This window comes from Notolabrus celidotus, chromosome 1 (genome assembly GCF_009762535.1).
Source record: "Notolabrus celidotus isolate fNotCel1 chromosome 1, fNotCel1.pri, whole genome shotgun sequence".
NCBI lineage: Eukaryota > Metazoa > Chordata > Actinopteri > Labriformes > Labridae > Notolabrus > Notolabrus celidotus.
The window spans coordinates 4994780-5019584 of record NC_048272.1 but is presented as its reverse complement, the minus strand read 5'-3'; the positions used below and the strand labels follow the sequence as shown (position 1 = coordinate 5019584).

At 39.7% G+C, this 24805-nt stretch overlaps 1 protein-coding gene across 2 annotated transcripts; it reads left to right on the top strand.

Moving 5' to 3' along the window:
• Positions 1-1024: 1024 nt before the first annotated feature.
• Positions 1025-24164, top strand: LOC117805768 (complement C1q-like protein 4). 2 transcript variants are annotated; one of them, XM_034674431.1, is made up of 4 exons: positions 1042-1518; positions 2079-2167; positions 2383-3466; positions 23301-23488. In XM_034674431.1, the coding sequence occupies exons 3-4, from the start codon at positions 2927-2929 to the stop codon at positions 23478-23480; spliced, it is 720 nt and encodes a 239-aa protein (XP_034530322.1). In that variant the 5' UTR covers positions 1042-1518; positions 2079-2167; positions 2383-2926; the 3' UTR covers positions 23481-23488. The 2 variants fall into 2 exon arrangements, with proteins under 2 accessions (XP_034530245.1, XP_034530322.1); XM_034674354.1 differs by having other exon boundaries at positions 1025-1518; positions 2079-3466; positions 23301-24164.
• The last annotated feature ends 641 nt before the right edge of the window (positions 24165-24805 follow it).

Here is a 24805-nt window from a genome sequence, read left to right as displayed (position 1 = left end):
CACTTGTGCCTTAGAGGACTGGCAGCTTCCTAAATGGTATACTAACAGTTTTTTCATCTGGATGCTCCCCTAAACATGTGTTGTTAAAATAAGCACAAAACAGCCATGATGCATTCAAGGACAGATGTGTTTCCAATTTTAGAAGTGTGTTTCTGATGCAACTGACAATGAAAAAAACTAATATTTCAGAGAAACCTCTTCTTTAAGCATTGAGAAAATAATAACATAAGCTCAATTTGAGAATAATTTAATGGATGAATGCTATAAATGTAAAGTCAAAGAAAGAAACAGAGAGAGAGAGGGATAGGAGAAAAGAAAGACACCAGAAGGAGATGGAGGAGGAGGGGGGGGGCTGTCAGCAGCGATACATCTTTCATCTCTAACGAGGTCTGAAAGCTACAGAAAAAAAAACACGGAGACATTGACAACAACCCTAAGAAACACAGCTCTCTTCCTTTCACCTTATCCTTTTCACTTCCACCATCTTCCCCCTGTGTGATATGTGTCAGTCTCACATGTGTAAACCCAATGCTTTTGCTTCTCACAAAACAGGCTCTTTACACCTGCTGTTCTCAAACACTGCTCAACAGGTAGCTACAACCACATTCAGACAGAGGAACTTTATTTAGGCAAGCAAGGGCACTAATCTGCAAACTGAGGTGTGCTTTTAGGAGCACAGCCTCTTGAAATTGTAAGGAAATCCCACTATGGAGTATGCAAGAAAACTGCAACATCATAGAAAAACACATACAATTGTCCTGTGTTAGAATAAATGACAGCTGCAATATTAGATGAAGAAGCAGTACAGCTCAACCAAAAAACACCCCAGTCAAAACACAAATATTAACACGTGATATATTTTACTTGTGTGCAATTGGTGCAAATAAATCTTCAGTATTTGAATGGCAAACGACAACCTTTGATGAAACTATTAAATGGATGTAGTCATTGGATTTGTGAAAAGGTCACGGGCAGGATGATGGGACGGTGAATCTGTGTGTGTGAACGCGCGCGTGTGTGTTTCAGGGAGAGGGAGGGGGAGCAGTAGTAGGCAGATGCTGGGTAGGGAGAAGCAGGACGGAATATACAACAAGTGAGTGAACTGTTGCTCTGCAAATAAAGTCTCCGTGCAGCGGGATTTCTGCAGGGCGGAACCCTGCCAAACTCACTCATCAGAATGGGTGAATTTATCTGAAGGACCGCTGCGTTACTTTAATTCGTGTTGTATTGTTTCTTTTCTGTTTTGTATTTCTCCGCGTGTGCTCGGACTGCCTTTGAGCGCTGCCCGGAGCGTTTGGCGTGGTGCGGTCCCGATAGCATGCAGGAGTGCTGGATCATAAGAGGCTGCAAGTTTGAATATTAGTGAGAGTTCAGCTGAACTTTACCTGATACAGAGAGAGGTCTGTGGAGGGTTTTTCATTCTGCACCTGGACAGTTTCCTGCGGCGTTTCCATCTGAACCCGCGGCTTGAAAAACTGAGGATCGTTTAGAAAAGACAGGAAGGAAAGAAACAACTCGGTAAGATGATGTTTTTAAATTTCATTTGGTTTAGAGAAGTTTCTCAGAAGTTTGCTGTCAAAATCTAAGGTTTTTCCCCCACAATGACATGTGGATGAGTAGCCTAAAATTCCTTATTTAACTCTGAATTTGTAAAAAAAAAAAAAATAATAATAATATTAGTACACAGGTTTAATTTAATGATAAAATGATTGGTCAGATTTGTGGTTCATAATGATTGCAGGCCTTTGTATCAACGTGTGGCTTTGAACAATATTTTAATAGACTAATATTTCCCAAGTTTCCCATGTATTAGGCTTCATTTATTAACAATGAAAAAATGACTAATCAAACTTACTGTATGACATTAAAACTGTATTATTCATTTTCATTTTTATTACATTGCTTCTTACAATTTAAGTATCTATTACACAAAGAAGTGCTTTAAATTGTTTAGCAAAAGGAGTTATTTTGTGTGTTCATGAATGGTAATAAAATAATTTAATTCCCTTAGTGTGTGTGTGTGTGTGTGTGTGTGTGTGTGTGTGTGTGTGTTTGTGTGTGTCTTCCTTTCATTCTAGGTTACAACATATTCAGAGATTTGATGCGACGCTGTGATAAAATGTCCTCCCTTGCCTTCAGAACAAGATTGACCGATTAAATGCACCTGGTCTGCCCTGTCCTCAGATTAAGCATTTTTTGACCTATAACCAATCTGTATTTCTATTTCCCTTGGCTTGTAAAACAAGATTTTTTGACAATATTTTTAGAAAGATAGAGAAAAAAAAGGTGTAAGGCCCATTAATAGAACTCCAAGAAGAGAGAAGGAAAAAAAGACGCTGAGAAATTACACTTTCCCCTTTCTCTCTTCTCATTTCTGGACAGACAAGTAAAGCGCCCTTCCCCATATGTGGGTGAGATGAACTCCAATGGGAATACTGTAGACCCCACTTGACAGCTCTCTGCCTGAGTAACTGGAAGCTTTTCACGTGAGCCTCCACTACAACAGAGCTGGTTTAAATTAAAAAAAGCACAACATCTGAGCGTTGATATCTAAGTTGTTTTTGCCTCACAAAATGTTGGATTTTCTCTAGAAAGGTTAACAAGTCATTGTGAACCAAGACATTAAAAAAACTAAAGAAATCGAAACTCTAAGAAATGGGAAAACATTTTGTTCTCTGTTCACCGAAATTCTAATTATTTTTGTCCAAGACCTGTCTGTCCCACCCTACAAAAGGCCCCCACTTCTCTTCTCGGCCCAATATAATCACACCTCTGCCACCCTCTTAATCCAGTTGTAACTTCTTGCCCAGAGTTCAGTCTGGCAGGCACAACCATTCCAGCCAAGGGGGAGGAGGACTTCCTCACGCTGGCCGCCTCCCGGCTCAGCCGTAAGAAACGTGTCATCGGGGCTGGAGTCGGCGTGGCCATGGTCTTGGTCCTGCTGGTGGCCATTCCCCTATTGGTCCACACCACCAAAGGGGGAGGGTCCGGAGGAGGGGGCACGCATTACGAGATGCTTGGGAGCTGCAAAATGGTGTGTGACACTTTCACCCCCCCACAGGGAGAGCTCACAGCCGTCTCCCCTCAGCCCCCAGACTTCTCAAACCGCAGGGGAAAACAGGGGTTCAGAGGGAGCCCTGGACTTCCTGGTCCCCCAGGTCCTAAGGGACCCCCTGGAGAGCCGGGCAAGCCTGGCCCACCTGGTCCACCTGGGCCTGGACCTGGTGGATATGGCCAATCTCTCTACAGTCCCAAAATTGCCTTCTACGCCGGCCTCCGGAAACAACATGAAGGCAGTGAGATATTGAAGTTTGACGATGTGGTGACCAATGTCGGGAACTACTACGAACCGAGCACAGGCAAGTTCACCTGCCCACTGCCCGGCATCTACTACTTCACATACCACGTCCTGATGAGAGGAGGGGACGGGACAAGCATGTGGGCTGACCTGAAGAAGAACGGGCAGGTAAGCATGTCTGGGATGTGGTTGTGGATGGGTGTGTTTGTGTATGAGTGTTCTTAAAAGTTTTACCTTTTAAAAAAACTTGCAGTCCGAAAATAGTTACCAACCAAAATTGGTGAAAACGATTTATACACTCATACTAGTTGTCTGAACTACTTGAAGAGCAAGTTTCAGAACACAAAAAAATGCAAAGACACCAATAAAACAAACATTTGTTCTGGTTTAGCCAATAAAAACTTATTTAAAGCTGAGAAAAAAAGGATTTGACAATGTCTGGAGATCTTCATCATCATTGTTACAATACAACCACCTAGAGGGGAGAGCTACTGTTATGGTTACAACATTCACCTCTACCTCCCCCCTCTGCAGAACATTAAGCTTTAAAACTCCCTTACACTAGTTGCCCCTTCTCTCACATTGAATAAGATAACTCCAGCAAGACCATAGAGCTTAACCACTGAGCAATCAAAATATTGTTGCACTCAGGCATATGTTGAAAAGCCTGCAGTTCTTATTGGTTCGACAGTCTCTAAGTTAATGTACTTCAAGCTTGAAAAGAAAGGAAAAAATTTACTAACATGAGCAAGTTTCAATCCAGGCACTAAATTGTACTGTTTGCTTCACACAATGGTTGGTATGGAGCTGAGGAAGTGCAATTATGTAGCTTTAGAAAAAGAAAAGTTTGAACCAAATGTTTCTCAAGATCTACAACGCCCCCCCTCCTGCTGGTTTCATCTTAAAAGTTTGAATTGTTGATTTACTTTGGATGAAAAGAAAGCCAGAAAGGTAGAAAGAACTAGAACTAAAAAAGGCTTTACACCGAGCATGAAAATCAGTAATTAAATGTACAAGTTGCAAACAAAGGCGAGGGAGAGAGAGAGAGTGACAGTTGAGCGATCAGGAGGATAACAATCCTCCACGTCTCAGTGGAACGAAGCCGAAATGCAACAGCTGGCTACTGTCCTCTGAGGAACTCTGACTTTAACTCTAATAAATAAACAAGCATGAATGCCTGGGAAAAGCCTTGAACACTTCCATCTGGAGATCCATGACAAGCTTGAAGTACTACGCCCTCACTGTGGTGAGGATTACCTGATTCTAACATGTGTGCCGCAGAACAGAAGAGTGATGTTCTGGGGATTATAAAATAAGAAGATAACTTGTATTGCATTGTTACAAACCCAGTCAAATTAGACTGGGTGTATTTTATCACAGTAGTGTCTCTGCACACACATTGATAACAATATGCTACAGAGTCTGTACTTAAGAATTCAACTGGAGACAGCTTAATAACTGGCACTGAAACTGTCCTCAGTTATGTCTCAAGCCATGTCCTATTTACTTGTGAAAAACTTAAACCGTGACCTATAATACAAGTCCATAGCTTAAGAATGGCACTGAACACACATCCCTGTTCTTAGATTTTTCTTGAAGTTGTTGTGGTCATCCTCACCTTACTTTATGATCATCATTTATGTATTCAAATCCAAGGAAAACACACAAAGAAGTGTAATTTACAATGGTGTAGGGGTTCAGATAACAAAAAGTCTTCAAAGAAGGCAGAGGGTGGAAATAATGAAAACATCAGGGATAATACAAGTACATTCGTAATATAAATCATAGGAAAAGGTGCAAGTATTTGCACCTAGAAAGATGAATTAATCTGTTAATAATATAAGCAATGAGAAAAAAAAGAAGAAAAAAAAAGGTAAAAAGATTTAGATCAGGAATTAAATTCATGTTCAGAGATATGAATGTTGTGATTGTGTATATATGCAGCTGCTGATTTCCCTTTGGCCCGTAGGTTACGGTAACCTTCAGAGTTTAATCTCACAGGACAGTTCAGGTTAAACTGAGGTCTAACAGCAGGAGTCATTCATGCACAAACAATGGTACACAGCTGGCTTTTTCACCATTTGTTATAATTCAACGTCACTTCCTATGACGTCACCAAAGATACGATCTCTATCATGGTGGATCGTGGGAAACAAATCTGGGTATGTTGCAGACTGGATCTTTAACCTTACATCAGCCTCCCTCTCTAGTAACATTAGTGGGTTTATTAAACCAAGTTGATTTTTAACTTAACTTTACTGTTTATTGAAATTAATTTTTGTTATATAGGATACCTGTCATATCTCTCTTGGACTGTCTACCACAGGGGGCATTCTGTTCAGATCAGGATTGAGTTAATTTGTTAATTAAAGTTCATTAAATCATGGAAGCCAAGAAATCAAAATGTCCTCTTTTTTAAGTTTTGAGTCAACAAAAATAAAAGGATAATTGTGAGGAAAAAAATCATATCACAATCTTCCAGAGACTGAGGTGACATCTTCTAATTTCACAAAACCCACAATGATCCAGTACAAGAAAAACAACTAATGCCTTTATTTAAGGTGCTTATAGAAGAGAACATGTGGCATGTTGACATGTAAAAGTTACCACTGTATAAATTGATAATCCAAATAATCCAAAATGATACTTCTACCATAGCTGCACATTGTCTAAATTTACCAATAACATCCTTAAATCTGCAGCCTCAAACCCTCACTAATGCCTACAGTTTTATTTTAGGTTTTAATTTCTTTATCTGCACCCAAAAAAATCACTTATTCTTTGTCCCCTGGTGTCACTTGCATCAAACCAATATTGAATATTTTAGAGCAGTTCTGTGGACTTAATTTCTTGTCTTTGTGTTAACCAGATACAGACATCATTACTTTTTAGATCTTTTTTTTTGTGACTGATCAAGTCCATAAAATAGTGACTTCCTGTTTTATTGATTTGACAGGCTGTGCATAAAGAGCAGAGTAAAGACGATAGACAGTTTAAGGCCAGGTATAATTGGGGGACTTGGTTTGTCACGTGCCTTCACAGACATTGTCATTCCTGTCTCCTCCTGCTGTTAAATCTTTCATAGCCTTTAGATGAGATCCTGTCGCCTCCACCTGTGCCCCTCCTTTACTCGCACATACTCACACACCCACACACACACCCACACCCACACACACACACACACACACACACACACCCACATACACACGCAAACACACTTTTATCATCCACACTGACTATTGACTCCTTCCCCATTAATTATCTTTTCCATCATCTAAATAATTCAACCCAATTCTGTGCTGATGTTGCCCTCAAAGTTTCTTTGCTCCCTTGCTCCCTCCTTTTTTTATTCATGTGAATAGCCACATGCTCTTGTAGGAGATTGATTCAGTCAGGTCAGAGGAAGAAACCTTCAGCATAACCCCTGAAAAGTTAATTTTGAAACACTTTAAGTACGTTGGCACGTTTGTCCACTATGAATAGTTAGGTTAATCTTTTGAAATTGATATTTTGTTCATGTTCTCTTCTTTATTGCATAGTGATTCAGAACATGCATCAAAGTAAAGTAGCTCATTATGATACTGAGGCTACTTAGATATTAAATCCAGGAGTGACTCGGCTGACGTGCTTCACTGTGATTTGCAGTCAAAGTTAACAGAGGATCAGTAGCCAAAGCAGTTTACAGTAAATTCCCCGGGTTGTATTTATAAATCAGTGAAACAACACGAATAAAAGTCTGTGGCAATCAAATAACATACAGCTGGTGGCCGAATAGTGATCAAACCTGTATGCCCTTCCAGGATCACACACCTGACCTACCTATTGATGTCCTTTTATTCATACCCCAGCTAAAGCACAGCAACACCAACTCTATGTGAATCACATATTTATGCTTTCTTGACAATAATTATTTGGGAAGTTAGAAACCAGTCTCTTATCTCTCTGTTTATGTAGCTACAGATGGTAGGTGTTAGATTAGCTCTGCATACAGAATGGTAAGTGAATGAAACAGTGTATCTGTTAAGGCCATACAAAATTAATATGTCAGCTTGTTGATAAACACTTTTTGCAGCTCACTTGACAACTGTAACACACACACTTTCTTTAACACAGTGATACTATGCTAGCTATCTAGTGCTAGATATTCTAACACTGGGTACACTATTGGCCCTTTTCCACTACACAGTTCCAGCCCTACTTGATTCTACTTGGCTCTACTCGACTCGACTCTACTTGGTTTGGGGACCTTTTCCACCAGCCTGAGTACCGACTCACGATGGGCGGGGTCATCATAACACAGCTGCGCGAAACTGCGTTCACGTCATTTTGAACGCGACACAAACACAACAATCACAAACAATGGAGGACATGGAGGCAATGGTGTACTTGCTAACCCTAACCTCATCTTTAGGTGCAGACATTGTACAGTACTCTATGTCATTACTCTTCAGTGACAACATTCTCTGACCAATCAGTGGCCGGCTGTCCGTCTACGTCACCTTTTAGTGTAGGCTCAGCTCACTTGGAACCAGAGCAGAGCAGGTACCAAAAACTGGTATCTGACACGAGGTACCGCGCCCGTGGAAACGCAACACAATCCGAGTAGAGTCCGGTCAAGTCGAGTAGAGTAGGGCTGAGACGGGTCGGTGGAAAAGGGCCATATGTTAGCCAGCCACTCTAGCACTCGATGACAAAAATGCACCCTCCTCCTCAGACAACATTTGGGCAGCCAATCAGGGCAGCACCTCAGTATCACAGCAATACTGCCCACAGATCAGTGCATGGGTAATGAGGTTAGAAACTGAGAGTCTGCAGATCCACCACAAAAGCTGAACTTTTGAATCCTTTTGCAACTGAACTCTAAACCTTGCTTAAAAGTCAACAAGGACATGTTGATAACAGCTAAAATGTATCGTTATATGAGACCTTTAAGCTGCCTCAGTATCTTTCTGATTCTTGCTACCACTGTGATCGGAGTTACGACAGTCCCAGATGGCTCATTTGACATGTCAAAAGTAATATGCACTTTGTATCAAATGGAATTAAAATAGCCCCACAGTACTTTGAGTTAGAACCACCTACGAGATGAGCCACTCAGACCGATGTCAGCAGGTATCAGCAACTCCTGAAAAGTACAAATTCAGTCGCATTATTTGGGGATCACTGGTTGTCAGTGAGCAATCATAATTATTAGGTGTGAGTATTGCCAAGAACAAGATACAATACGCATCAAGATACCTGGGTCATGATACGATAGTATCAAGATATATCACGATATCACAATATTGTGATATATTGTGATATTCTACGCAGTAAACTAAGAAAAAATAGGGATGGTGTATATGTAAATTACACAATATTACTCAAAATTGAAAGGACAAATTAAGTCAAAACTATTTAATTGAAAACAACTTTTCCACTTTATTGTTTTTGAAATACTGAAGTCGTATTTTAATTCCAACTTGGCTAAAATGGGAATTTTTATTATTACAAAAATATTGATATTAAGAATTGAAATATCGATATCATATTGGAGGTCAAAGTATTGCGATATATTGCTGTATTGATATTTTTTCACACCTCTAATAATTATCTACAGTGCGAAGAATTGCTTTTACATTTTTAATTTGGATTTAAAAACTTTTTTGGAATGCCAAATAATGACATTTTGAACAGGCTGAAAAAATGTGATCAATCATGAGTAACTATAAAAATTCTGCCATTAATCACAATTGATTTTTTTATAACTTTGTTTAAAATTCAAAAGATTTATCATTACCCATTATTGAAAGTAAGAGGGATTATGTTGATGAACTTTTATACAGAGATGATGAAACTGGACGTACTGTATTTAGACTTTAGAGACTTTGCACTGAGCTAAAACATCTTGCAGTTCTCTCTGTACTCAACAGAGAGGCCAAATGGTTTGAAACTGTCATAAAACTCTTCATTAGACTAAATGTATGGTAATATCATCACTAATGAGTAATTAACACCTCACAACTTTTCTAATTAGTGTGAAATTGGATGAAAAGATGACAACTTGCACTTCTCATGCTATTCTAAGCTATCAGGCTTGCTTCAGTTACATATTCACCACACAAATTTGAGTGTGGCTTCAAGAATGACACATGTTGTCAAATTATCTCCTCAAAGTCAGTGTCAGCTGTCTATAGCTGTGTTTGCAGCATGGATGGGAGTGTGCGTTTGTGTATTTGAGTATTTACATCTGCTTGAATACATCAATAGCAAGATTGATACTGTCTTGTCAGAGTTTGCTGAGAATAAGACACATCCTGGGGTGAGAGCAGAGACAGGCAGGACACAGACATGTGGGCAGACAGAAATAAATGAATGGATGGATGGATGGATGTTCACAGGACGGTAGGTGAGGAGAAGGATGATGGGAGAAAAGACAACCTCAGAGAATTTTTCATCTTCTGTTGAAGGGCAGAGTTTGAGAACTGATTAAGCTATGATATAATACATTTTTAAAGCATTCATGGCTGGTATTGCTGGCCTATCATATTTCTGTAAGTGTTGTCTTATGAAATGTGCAATGATGTCTTACTGATGTAAAAGTTAACAGAGTTTGCAGAGCAGAATCAATCAATGCAGAGAATCTTTCCCACTTCTCGTGTCCAATAACTCATCAAAAGAATGGTGTTGAGGTGGATGACCTTTTCAATGGATATATAATTCACCACCAATATGTACTTTGCCCTTTACAGTGATGAGCATGGAGGGGGAGTATGAATATTTATAGCTGGTCCAGGTAGGTCGGTCAGTCAGTTGGTTTGCAGAGCCCTGACTCAAACTCTCTCTCTCTCTCTCTCTCACACACACACACACACACACACACACACACACACACACACACACACACACACACACACACACACACACACACACACACACACACACACACACACACACACACCACTTTTGATGACATCACCTCAGTACCCATACACTGACCTGGCAGTGGCATTAAGATGAGGCTATTGTACAAATGTATGCCTTTGTGACAAATCTACTTAATGGTATGTTTCAAAAGCCAATCAATGTTTAGATTTCCCACGTCACTTGAATGCACCAAAAAACAATCAACTTGACCTTCACTAAAAAACAAATGTTTTAAAAGTTTACTTCTCCACTTGATCACAAGCCTGGCAAAGGGTACATTTCTACTTTTGACTACTCTGCATTGTTGTGTTAAAAAAAATTCCCAAGAAGAATCTGTTTCTTTTTTGGGGCTTATAGCATTGATTTAGTCAGAGTTAAGCCTCTGTGCAACTCACTATTTACAGTGAAGCTGAGACTCACCAGAAACAGATGAACAAGTGTCCTCCAGGATGATACGAAATAGGAATTTACAGCATTAATGTCTGAGACATATCTGAAGGTGGTGAATATTGCTTTGTTTTCAGTTTGAACACAGTTGCTAATTTGCTGGTAAATGAAATCTTGGCTGGAAACTAATTATCACTGATGCTGGCTACAATAAACAAACAGAGAAAATGTCCTTCCTTCCTAAAGTATATATAGACGTGAGACTATAGATGATGGTTTTTGAGACTAACAGTCTATAAATGCGCGTGTGTTGGTTGTTATTATTTCTTGTTGAAAGGTGTATTCATTTGTGCACTGCTGTAAATAAGTTGTCACAAACTGATTTCTATGTATCTTTAATTGAGTCCAAGGGCTGTATGCTTGTACAGGGAAAATAACTAACACGTAATGAGCTTATTAGATGATTAAATATACAACTTAAAGGTTGAAGAGATGACATGCTTGGACTCAATTAAAGAAGGAAATGTCCTATCCCCAGTAGTTAGGTCTGATGTAGCTACTGCGCGAGGGTGGAAGCTGCTAATTACACAGCATCAGACAGAGTGTCAGTATGGACCTCCTTGCTCTTTATTAGTCTGTTTCATATGTATTTTATGTTGTCACTTTGGGAGCTGTACCCTACTCCACATGCACACGCAGTTTGGTGTGTTATTAGTATAATTCCCAATCAAGAGTAATTTGCTTTAGTGTCATACACGATGGCTTTTCATTATAATGGGGGACATTTTGCGATAAAGAGTCAGAGTCAGAGTTTAAGACAGCATGCAGAGCCTCTCATACATCCTGCAGCTTGCTGTTGTTTATCGTCTCGCCTTTTCCCCCTGACAACACACACATCTATGTTCATGCCCACAGCCATTATTTGACTATATGTTTCTGTTATAATGGCTGAGGCCATTATATTCTGTTGACTGAAACGACTGGGCTGGTTGTTGCTGTGCTTTGTCATGCCTTTGTTGTGCTTTCCTTTTGCCCTCCTATTATATCGTTATTCCTGCTCATCAAGGAAGCAGGATTCCGTCTCGCACACAAACAGGGTTTGTTAGTGGCAGAGACAACAAGAACAATGGTGGAATAGAAATTGGGGGATTAGAATTAACAGAAGTCATTATATTGTATTTAAAGGAACAGTTCCTTTGACCCTTATTCGGTTTTATGTGACAAAAATTATCCTGTTTTTTCCCTACACAGGTATAATCCCAAATACCTTTAAAAACACACAAATTATATTTTAGACAGTGACATTATCTCATAAAGGAATTGTATAATTTAACTTAAAGCTGGGGTTCTGTAGGTTCTATAGATCCTTCACAGAACCGATTTATATCCAATTATAGCAACTCCTCCAGCCTCAAAGGTTTCAGTCCAGAGCCAATTAGAGACTTTCTAATCAACATCTTGACACCTTGGGCCTTGAGTGTCATGGCAAAATATTAACATTTAGTGTGCCAATTAGTCTTTGAGCATGCACTTCAGCAGAAGGGTTACATGTAGACCTGCTTTTTAGAAACAGAAAACCTCAGACCGGTACACATGTATAGAGGCAGAGACGCACAGCAGCTTTTATATAGACAGCCATTTCAATTGCCCTCTTTTTTTTTCTCCCAGTCCCCCCTTAGAGGTCCCTCAAGTAAGTTTAAGAGACCCGGTCTCAATCGCCTCGCTCCACTCTGAGAGGTCTGTACATCACAGTGAATGAATCCTGTCAGTTTTATTACCAGAGGATCAAGGCACCGCTGCGAAACAAAACAAAAGTGAAAAAATAACAGTGCGTGCACGGACAGCCCACCTCCCCAGCCTCATTTCTATGCCCTCCTCTGAAGCGGGCATGCTTGATCAGTTTGTTATCCAACGGGCTCCCTCCCCATCACTCAAAGCCCTGCTCAACTTTGGCTTCCTTTACCCGCATCCTGTGCTTAGACTGTTAAAAGTGCATGCAGCTGCTCAGCCGTCTGTGAGTCCTTATCCAAATTTCTCTCCCTGACTTTCACTATCCTATTCCTCCTTTTCTTCTGTACTTATTTTATCATCTTTATCTGAAAGAAGCTCAAATTTTAACATTATTGAGTCACACTTTGATGCTGGCTTGATATATAGCAAAATCATTTGGCTAAATAAATTTGAAATACAGTATGTCAGCTCTTAAATATGTCACACAAATCAGAGGCACACAGCTGAAAATGTAGTTTTTATTGGGCATTTAGTTCTGTCAGTGAATTATTTCCATGCTGTAAAATTCCTCTCTCCCTCACTTTTTTCCTGCCTCTCTCTCTCAATTTAGTGTTGCCCCCTAATGAAAAGTGTAGGCAGTGTAATCTTCTCCATTGTCCCGCGGGTCTCCCCTCTCCCCACCTGCTGCAGATCAAGTCAGAACAGCACTGGGCCGACAGACAGAAATTCACTCCCTCGTCGCTATCAATCTCCGCAGCTGTTGACAATAATCCTGATTTGCCTTTCCCTCTTGTTTTCACTCCCAAAGCGCCCCTACACACACACACACACACACACACACACACACACACACACACACGCACACGCACACGCACACGCACACGCACTCACACATACACTTAAAGCCCACTTTAAGAACACAAGGTTTCACCGCGATTGCTGCTGACAGCAAACCTGCAGATTCTTCTGTGCTTGTCTCGGAGTCACAAATGCTCTACAATGTCACCAGATTTATTTTGGACTGTGACATTTGAATCCATCCAATAATGGGAAAGGGAGGATTCCCACTGTAAAAAAAGGCAAAATAAAACATTTTTAAAATGCTCCAGTAAAATCAAAAGCTCAAATAATCCTACCTTGGGAAAACAGTTTAATCTGCAAGGTTAAAAAAAAAAAAAGAATGTTAGTGGAGTTTTTATGCAGCATTCAATTTAAATGTAACTTTTTAGAGGTATGCACAGAGTAAAATTAAAGATTTTTGATTGAAATATTTGACCCTTTTACATCTATTTTAGCAATAAGTTTTGAATTTTTTTCAACTAAAGCGCATTAGATTGATCTGCAGTGAAATTAAACCTAAAGCATCATAGCTGTGATTTCAGTAAAGTGCCTATGAATAGTACAATGTAATAAAATAATGGCACTGTCAATAGTGGTGCATGAATAAGCTTTTTACTGTTCTAATAGGTTGGATTGGCTTATTTACTTTATTAATGTTTGGTTATTTCAGTCTATGTAATTGTACAGTAATTTAGAAATTTACCATCATTTAGACAAAAGCTTTGAATCTGAAATTCTGCTTTTACACAAATCTCAGATAAATATGGTGCACCAAAGTACATTACCTTCATTTGGAATTTGGTGGAGATGTCTAAAGTGCTGTAAAATGTATAGTAAGTAATACAGACATGATGTCAACTCCAGAATAAATTCACTTTTTCACAATTGTAATGAATTGAAGAGTATTCTGTTATGCCCTTTATACTTCCATTACTTAAATTTATAAACATGCTCTTTGTCTTCTGTAGTATCAGGTCTCTTTTTCTATTTCATTTGTGCTATATAAGCCTGTTTTGGGCTGAGAATTGTATTTGTACATGACACGATAAATCAATCAATCAAGTATATACATACAAAACTTTGATGAATCCTTTCTCTCTTTACTTTTCCTTAGATAATACGAACTCCAATGCTCGTGTACCTTTATGGCATTAGAGTTGAAAAAGACTGCTAATATTTTAAATGTCACATGCTTAAAAGGAAGGGCATAGTGTGTAAAATAACTAACTTTTTCCCAGGGTTACTGTAAATATATGAGGAGGATGCTACCATGAATTAATCATACACATAAAACATTAAATGTCAGCATCTCCGCTGTCTGAGTTGAGGCCAAGTAAACCTGCATGTCTCATAAGGTAGTCGGCCATAAAAAGCCATAAATAATGTTGTGTTCTTTTGGCTGGCAATTATAATTAGCTGATGTTCTTGTTTAAAAGGCCATTTCAATAATATGATATGAATACCACTGCTGCAGCATTTTTTTTATTATCCTTAAAGGGGGTTCTGGTGAGTAGTCTCTGTTATAACCTGCTGCATGCAGTTTAATAGCTAATTTGAATAAGTGGGATTGTTATATTGTTGTCCACACATGTAGAGAAGTAAAGCAGATGTAATTGTGATCGTATTGTGTTTTTGTAGAAAGTTACAGCAGCCTATCAGCCTGTAACTTGGCTGAAGATACTATCAGGGGAATCCTGCCGTTCAACCATGTAGACAGATGTTGGATGTACAAGATGTCAGATTCTCTTTGCTGTTATGTTTTCCCCAAAACCTATTAGGCCTCCTCAGGGGAGTCGTTCAGTCCCTTCAGAGTGAAGCAGTGTAACAGTCAAACAACAAAACGTCTTATATGCCAAGTGGTTTTTCTCAGGTGTTCACTTGAGATTCATAAAAAACAAAGAGGAATGAGAGAAGCTCTCAGGGAGAGAGAGTTGAGTGTGTGTGTATATGTGTGTGAGGGATCTTATCCTGACCTCCTGCTAGTATTTCATGGGCCTATTTGACCACTGTAGCCTATCCTGTGCCCCCATTTATTGTGATTGTATGGAGTTATTGAGGAGTTGGACCTATTAGGCTGGGAGCTGCCATGGCTGTCCAACTACCAATTACCGTAGCCTGCAGCCGTGTATGGCCTGCCCCGTGCATCTGGAGGCAGGCAGGGTGGAGGCAGAGGTGGGGGTTGTGTGTGTAGGGAAGTGTGTGTGTGTGTGTGTGTGTGTGTGTGTGGGGGGGGGGTCCTCAGGAGACCTGCCACAGCAGCGTGCCGTTAATCAATCCGATTTAGACTGGACAGGGACACACTTAGTCGCTGCTCCCGCCAACACTGCCACGGCAGGGGGAGAGAGGAGAAAATGCGTGCGTGACCTGCATCTCATTCTGGTGTAAGGACACAAAAAGATGGATAGATGGGTGCAGAATGAAGAGATAGCGATGGTGTAGCGATTGGGGTGGGACGATGGAAGGGGGCTTGAGGTGTGGAAGGAGAGACAACAATTAATGGAGTGATGTGAGCAGAATTAAAACAAAGGAAATGTATCGATTTATTTCTGTCTGGAGGAAGGGAATAAATATGTTCACCTTCTCTACATGGACAAAATGCTTGTATGGAGAGGTTTATTGATGACATGGGTGGGGAAAAAGACTCATTAGTGGATGGAGGATGAGGAGAAATGGAAAGTTTAGTCTTATTTGATTTGTCTTGGTGACCAGGAGAGTCGGGGAGGCCTGATGACTGGTGGAGATGATGGACCATATCCTCAGTCAGACCCAGACCCAGAGCGGCAGACAAGGATGGAGTGAGGGGATCTTATTTGCATTCATTAATATGTATGCGCTTGTGTACTTTATTTTCCTCTATTAAATGGATTGCCTGCTTGAATAGTTGGTTACTTACCCAATGATAGTGCTATTTATTATAAACTGATTTGCTTACTGGCTGCTAGAGCGACTTAGGATTGCAGATAGCAGAAAAGAATAATGGAACCGTTTTAAAATGAACAGAGATCAGAAAACATCTGATCACCCACACTGAAATCTGACCTGTTCAAAGTGTGGTACCAGATATTGTTCTCCTTTGAAGGAAGAAACGTGGCTTTATATTTCCCTACTGTGTGGGTTTGACTTCTAATGAAACCAACATGTATGTGCAGGCGCATCATTAGATATGTGTGAAGTGGTTAACTGCTATGTAAAAGCACATTACTCGTCATATGCAATGGCTTCCTTGTGAACGTCCGGTTGTACCATTACCGAGACAGTATCATGTTTCATCAGTGTGCATGATTCTCCTCACATAAACCCGTCCACATGAAGATTAAAGAGTGAAGAACGACTCATCAGATTGTAATAGTATAATAATTATTTTTTTATTTTGTGTCAGGCTACAGGTTCAGTGGTCCTTACATCAGATAGTGTGATCATTAGTATGTTGCTTTTGAATATTACACACATTATGCCAATGTTAAGCTCTTGTTGTCATTGTGTCATGGTGTTTGGGGGGTTTAATCACGGCTGTATATTGTTATACGTATATATAATATTTTGAGGCCATGGTGTTGGCCAGCTGTGTACTGTATGTCCTTGCCTGTGTTGCTCATAGTTAAGATAATTAAATTAGGATATTTTTTATTTAGCTACAGAGGCATTTCTAGCCCATTTTTGGGGGTACTGAAGCACCTCCAAATGGAATCCCAGCACCCCTAAAATTTGAGTGATTTTTACCTTTTTTTTTTTACTGCATGTTCTTTTTAACAAGCTAGAAAAGTTTCAAAACATACAGTACTTGGTTAAAATGTAATATTTTAACAACAAAAATACAACAGCTCCATCACGTTTTACATGTTGTGCATTGCAATTCAAATGAAAGTCCAAAAAATAACTCCAATGTCAATTTTTGGAATTTTTGGTACTCACTATAGGGGGCTGGTTTAGTCCAGAAACATACATACTGTTTATGTATATGTTGAGGAGCTGCTGTATCAAAATGAATTGTCTTTCCCCAGAAATAAGGGCTACCATATGTTTCTTTTATGATTCCAATCCATTCCTCTTTTGCTGTGGCTCAGCATTTGAATAACCTTTATCAGATTTGATAGTTTACACACCGACTTTCTCAAAAAGTGTTACACTTTTCTTTCACAAATGTGGGAATGAGATTGCATTAAAATGTACAGAACAGTGAAATATATCTTGCCCGGCCAGGCAGCTCTCTGGGTGCTCAGCACCCCTAAACATCCAAACCTAGAATTGCCCCTGTTTAGCTATATACCATACATTTGGTTTATAAGACACACTTTTAATACGTTTTTGTGTCCAAAAAATGGGCTGCATCCTATAAAATGGTGCGACCAATATACCAGTACAAAAGCAGAGGCTTGTACTCAGAAGACTGCACACACTAGCTTTGTCACAGACATGCGGCCAGTGACCACTGTCATGGTTGACAGTGTAGCCAGTACTGCCACCAACTATGCAAACTGATTCCTGCAAGCATTTTTTGAAGCACTTTAGAGTCTTTTAGCATGTTGTTTTGGTTTTGCTGTACATTTTTTGACTACATTTGAAAAAAAAAAAGCAACATGGGTGTCTGTTTTATCAACATAAGTATAACATGTAGCTTCTACTATATTAATTTATGTTTATGATTAAACATTTTTAAATCATGTAGTTTTAACATCCATCCATCCATCCATCCATTATTTCGACCGCTTATCCCGTTAGGGGTCACAGGGGGCTGGAGCCTATCCCAGCTGGCTTCGGGCAGAAAGCAGGGTACACCCTGGACAGGTCGCCAGCCTATCACAGGGCTAGTTTTAACATGACATGCAAAATCCTTAAAACTACAAGACTGCTTTATGTCAACACAACCTAATGGGTTTAGGTAGGAATCCCATCTGCAATACCTCTCCAGAGCAGAAGGTGGCAGTAGCGTGCGACAGGCCCTATTCATCAGCCAAGGTAGCGTGCTTCTGGCAAAGAAGAGCCATTATAGGGAGTTGGGAGAGATCACTTGTGTCTGACTGTAATTAGAGCGCTGGTGGCCTATAGCGGTCTAAGCAACCTATGTATTGAGGCTATAGTCCTCGTCGCATAGGTCGCCGCTTCGACTGCCCACTCTCTACTGCCCACGTTTCCTGTCTCTCTTCACCTGTTAATAAAGGAAAAAAAGTCCAAAAATATAACTTAAAAAAGAAAGAAGCTATCCATAATCATATGATATAAGTTATTGTGACCCAAGACAATGAAGTCAGATCCTACCTTAGTAAGTTGAAACAACCTTTACAAATGAAGTAGGACCCAAACATTGCAACTAAGTAATGGTAACGTCAATACTTTATGTTCACTCAACATATTTACAATTAGTTGGTTCAACAAATGGTGTCTCGCTAAATGAAAGCATTTTAATTAGGTGGATTCTTTCCACCTAAATTCCAAAATATTGACTATGATACCGATACCGAGTTTTGTATCACAATACTCAATACTGAAACGATACTTGAATCTCAAACAATACTGGTTCAATGTTTGATACCTAATAGCTCAGAAGCAGGATATCTACAAGGGTTGGTCATGTTTGGATTACATGGTCTAACAATATTTTAACAATATTTAGAAAAAAGTCTTTATTGTGTCATAATATTTTTAACACTTTAAACTCTTAACTGCAGTTTCAGTGGTAAAGAAAATAAAAGCCTCATGAAACTGCTACACCTCACATGTCTAAGTAAGATACTGTGCTTCACAAGCAACTCAGTTGCTTTTTTTTGTATTCATAGAGGAGCATTATCTTCACCATGGGCACTGTTATGCTCACAAAATTTACATGGCAGTCTGACTTGTGCACTGGTCCCTGGTTCCCTGATGCTACAGAGCCACCAGGAGAAGTGGCAAATGATGTTAGCTAGTAGCCTGATGCTATTAAGCTGTTTTATCGTTTTAATAAGCACAGATATGAGACCCCCAAGAAAAAGCAATTTAAGACATTTTTTGTCAAGGAACTCAAATGTTTAATAGGCTTGTCATGTTATTTAAGATGCAGGGAGGGTCTGATATTGACATGCCACTGATACACTGACATGTCAAAATAATACAATTAAACAGCTCATCAACATCTTAGGAGCGGACTAGTTAGCTAGCTTACCTGCTAACCTGTCATGTTTAGTAATCCTTGGAGTGGTCTGGGTGTCCTCGCCTGGCGAGGTTTGAAGTCTCCCTGGGTGTCGAGGTAATATTTCTGAAGATGACCTGCTGCTGTTGTGGACATGTTGAGGCAGAGGTATTTCTTTTCTCTATCTCATTGGAAGTGGAGGCTCGCTTTTAGAAACATAAATGACTGACTGGTGCACATCTACCTGAGCACTGACAGTAGGACATGCCCTCCTTGCTGATACTGCAGGTAACAATATTTCATCCTCTCAGTCCAGAAATTGCTGATTTCCCAGCCACTTTCATCAAGGCCACATTGAAGCATTTAACCTGTATAAAGACTAAAAAGTATTGAAAAAGTACAAACATTTCGATATAGCGTGCAACACTGTTTCTGACTGTTGGTGGCATTTCACCACCACATATAGTCTTTACTTCTTGTAAGGTTATATCGCACACCAGGCACTAAATGTAATTCAACTAAAAAATAAAAGGCAGAAGCAAGTCAAAAATCTGGAAATGCTTTTTTCAGTCAGAATTTTTTATCCTCATGTCTTCATTGGTTTGAGAATCATCAAATTAACACAAAGCTGGATTACCAGATTTCTGTAATACTTGCCTCTTGGAGATTTAGCAGTTCAAATTTCCACAAATCAGCAATGAATATATGACTGCATGTTCATTGTGTAATGTGGGTTCTGTAATTGCTTGACAAATGAACTGATGCTCTCCCAGATTTTGTCCTTGCATGGCCCATCACACTGTTTTCTGCAACAGGTGGATCAGGTGTGAGAGCAACAGCTCTCTGGAAAAAATTGGTAGTGGCTAAAAAGGTTGAGCTCTCAGATGGAGGTTTGAGGCCAAAGATCACTGCACATCTCATCTATCCATCCAGTGGACGGGAAAGCATCTGTACTGATGACATTACACCGAGATCACAGAATGAAAACGGGAAATAAAATGACACCAGATAAATCCAGAGAAAGTGAGCTGATGGGTTTTGGGTTTGACACTGTAAGAAAGTGTTAGAGGACAAACCTGCTAAAACCATCAGTCTTTTACATACAACACAAGGTTTAAGATATATTTCAAGTCTTAATTAGAAAGGTACTTTATTGATCCCCAGGGGGGAAATTCAATTTTTTCACTCATGCTATTTTGGACATGCTACACATACAGTTTTTTTTTTGGTATATACATACAAATGCACACACATGCAGTGAACATGCTTAGGGAGAGATGACAGAGTGAGGACACTACCGTCAACCAGCGCACCCCGAGCAGTTGGGGGTTTGGTGCCTTGCTCGAGGGCACCTCGGCAGTGCCCAGGCAGGTCAACCAGCATCTCTCCAGCCACCAGTCCACTTGCCAAGCTTCGTCCATACTGGGACTCGAACCAGCGACCCTTCGGTTCCCAAACCAAGTCCCTATGGACTGAGCTACTGCCACCCCACCTTATCAATCATTTTGGCTTATACTATTAATATGTCTGCTCAACCTGGTGATTAACATTTAGATGGCTGTGGTGAACATGCCTTCATGCAGGGAATTATTAGTGTTTTGGGACTACAAGGCAGGGATTCAAATCAAAGCAGAAAGGATTAGGGGTGCCAGGACTGGTATGGAAAGGAGGACTAATGAAACGGTTTCCACTTAAATATTGCTGGAAATGACGCAGGGAAAATGTTTAATCCTCACAGTGACAAGGAAAAATCTGAAAATATTACTGATTGTTGTTTTCTTGTAATTATATATTTGTATTTCAAGTATTTTATATCCAGACAGCCTTATTGTATTATGGCAGCTATCTCAAAATAATGTCAACAGACAAAATTTTAAGTTTATAATAGTTGAACAATTTAGATTCTTATAGGTCTTGTAGGCCAAACTCCAATTAACCATTCCCCTGGTTCATCCCCCAAAATTTTGACAGGGTTTGCCTTTGAATTTGAAATTATTATCAATAAAAGTTGATACTTAAACGTAAATGTCATAACATGAAGTAAAAATGATTTTACTATAAATTAAATCCCCTTTGAGGAGTTTTTAGCTGGTTATGAAACAACCTGGAATCAATACTGATGTATTTTTATGACCTACAAAAGCAAATAAGACCAACAACAACAAAACTGACAATTTCTATATTGCAATCTTTGAGCCGGCAATCACTGCAAGGGGGTAGGTGTGAGAGAAGTCCGTTTACAGCACTTTGACTAAAAAGACTTGTTTAATTTTTATTCCAAAGCCCATCTTTACAGTCAATGATATATTTCAATGTCAAAAGAAAAATATGATGGGATTTTTTTTAAATCAGAAAATACCACTTGACACGATGTACACATGTACAGGACAAGCTGCAGCTTTGTCCATAGGGGATGCCAAAATCAACACAAGCAGACAGTTCCTTACAGGTCCCTCAACTTTATCTTGGAAGCATGATTTCAGCAACACACTAGTAAGCTTTTACTAATTCATGTTTGACGTTACAATAATCTGCATATGAGTCTCTGAGAACCTCTGCAAGCACATTTAACCATGTAGAATTTGACTTGTGTATTTTGTTTTTGTTAAAAAAAAGTGCAGCATCATCCAACAAAACTCTGAGTAAGAAATAAAACAATTAGTCAGATTCAAGTGTATCAAGTGAAATATCTGTGATCCAAATACTTCATCCTACAAAACCACTACTCTTGATTAAGTAACCTTAGCTAAATATAGGTCTATATCATATCTTCCTTATATTGCAAAGGTCCAGGAGAAAGTAGTTGCTCATCAGATTTGTGACTTTCTTCAAAGCAACTGTTTATTTGGGGATTTTTGAGTCCCCCAAAGTACTGAGACTGCACTGCTGGAAGTAACTAATGATCTACTGATGGCTTCAGACAACGTTCTTCTCTCTGTGTTTGTTTTGTTAGATCTTAGCAATGCATTGGATCCAATCGACAATTATCTCTTGTTACAGGAACAATCAATTGGCATTACAGGAACTGCTCAACTATGTTTGAATCATATTTATCAATTAATTTCTGTTTGTACGAAAAACTAAACAAAAACTCCTGTGTGCACCAAGGTTAGTCATGATGATCCACAAGGTTCAGTGCTCAGAAAAATTAGTATTTTGAAACACTCCATAAATGTTCACTGTAATGCAGATGATGCTCAGTTATACTAACAAAGCCAGATTAAACCAATCAGATATCTAAACTAGAAGTATGCCTTAAAGACATAGAGACTGAGATGACCGAAAAGTTTTTGCTGTATAACTCAGACAAGACTGAACTTATTTTCCTTGTCCCCAAAACACCTCAGAGAGACTCTTTTCAGTGATATAATTGCCTTAGATGGCATCAGCCTGGACCACTGTTGGGAATCTGGGAGTACTATTTAACCAGGATATGATGTCCTTCATGTCCCACAGACAACAAATTTCAAACACAACCTCTTTCTCACCTTCGCATTATCTAGAGATAAGACACATCTTGTCTCAGAATGACGCAGAAAAAACAGTACATGCATCTGTTACCTATATAGGTTGAATAACCATGATTCCCTTGTACCAGGCTGCCCTGAAAAATCTTTTAAAACTTTCCAGCTGGTCAGAAACGCTGCAGTTTCAGCTCTGACCAGATCTAGGAAAAGAGAGCACATCTCTCCTGTATTTGTGTCTCTAGACTAGCTCCTTATTGCAGAAGTTGTTCTTCCCATGAAGACTAAAATTGAGATATCACATTCTTGTTATAAATATATAATATAAGCTGACTGAAACTAGTACCACTGTGGCTAAGAGATGGAAGGTGCCAACTGTGAGTCCCAGTGTTTAGGGCTCATGGGGACCTTTTCAAAGTCTTTCTCTACCCCATGTCCTAGCTTTCTAAAAAAAAAAAATAGATAAAAACAAATAGCTTAGACATTCCACATAAATAAACTTGATGATCATTTCTCATTCCGATTCATGTTTGCAGTAAGTTACCTTTTTGTTTATCTCTATCTTCAGGTAAGGGCCAGTGCAATCGCTCAAGATGCAGATCAGAACTACGACTATGCCTCCAACAGCGTCATCCTGCACCTAGATGTTGGGGACGAGGTTTGTGTACAGCTGGACGGGGGTAAAGTTCATGGCGGAAACACCAACAAATACAGCACCTTCTCCGGCTTCCTCATCTACCCTGACTGACAGCATACTCACACACACACGCACGCACGCACACACGCACGCACGCACGCACGCACGCACACACACCCACACACACACACAAACACACACCCACACACACACACAAACACACACACACACACACACACACACACACACACACACACACACACACACACACACACACACACACACACACACACATTACAATCAAGCAAAAAGTCTCCTCTCATTTGTGCATCTAACACACCATCCTACCATGATGTAATTTGTCATTTCAATGCTGTTCAATACACAAAACATGTAATAACATGCTAACAAATAGAGCTTGAAGAGAATTTGTGTAAAAATGAATATATTATTGTATATATTACCAGTTAACATTTACTTCTGAGACACACTTGTGTAATCATTATTCTGTGCCATGTACAGTTTGTGAAAGCATGTCTAAAACTGTCTGTTTCACATGCACACTTGTGCAAACACACGCACACACACACACATGCACATGAATTGAACTTGTCCTATCAGTTGCAACGCTGAGACAAGATGACCATTTCAGCCACCGGTCTGAAATCGACTGAAATGATCTCTGAATGTAGCCTGTAAATCGAAGTGTGTGTACTTGGCTGCAGCTTCTCGCCTTCACTGTGAGATGGATTTCCAAACAAGAAAAGTCATGAATATATTGATCGCAGCTGATAATACAGCCGTGAACATAATCCAGTGTGTTGTATGTCTGTGTTCATGCCTGAGTGCAAGCATATGTGTGTGTTTGTGTCAGGGCTAAAAAAGCATCACGTAGCAGTTATGTTTGGCTTGCAGTCTCCGACTCCTGTTGAGGGAAAGGAGGGGATGTTGAGTTGTCAGTAACAGTCCCTTAACACACACAGTTTGTCGATACTGAGGTTTAGCTTTGAGATTCTCTCTGAGCCTGAGCTTATGACAGAGTCTCATCATGTTCTGCTAATGAGCTGAGGTGTCCGTCGGTTCACTCACATTCACACCTGGCATCTATAGTCCACTGTAGACTCTACTGACATTGTCTGACATTTAAGGAAATACATATTTACTTCTTTTCGTAAAAAGAATACTGAGACACTGACAGCACTCTCATGGAATTTAAATTCCTTACTACAGGCAGTTAGCTTTGCCTAGCATAAGGCCTGAGTTGTCTTGTGAAGAACTTTATGGCCATGTTGGAAATCAAAGTGTTCAAATCAGATGAGATGCCAAAACTGGGGGTTATATCTGTCTTCAGGTTCCATATAAGAGCACATAGTCTCCACACACGGAGAAAAATGTAGGGGTTGAACATAGTCTGTTTTTTGTTTCAAGTGCGAGTA

Bases quoted from the DNA above. Each gene is read 5' to 3' on its own strand.
- LOC117805768 (XM_034674354.1), top strand. From the start codon at position 2,927: ATGGTCTTGGTCCTGCTGGTGGCCATTCCCCTATTGGTCCACACCACC. The intron at 3,467-23,300 runs GTAAGCATGTCT...CTCTATCTTCAG, and splicing joins ACCTGAAGAAGAACGGGCAG to GTAAGGGCCAGTGCAATCGC.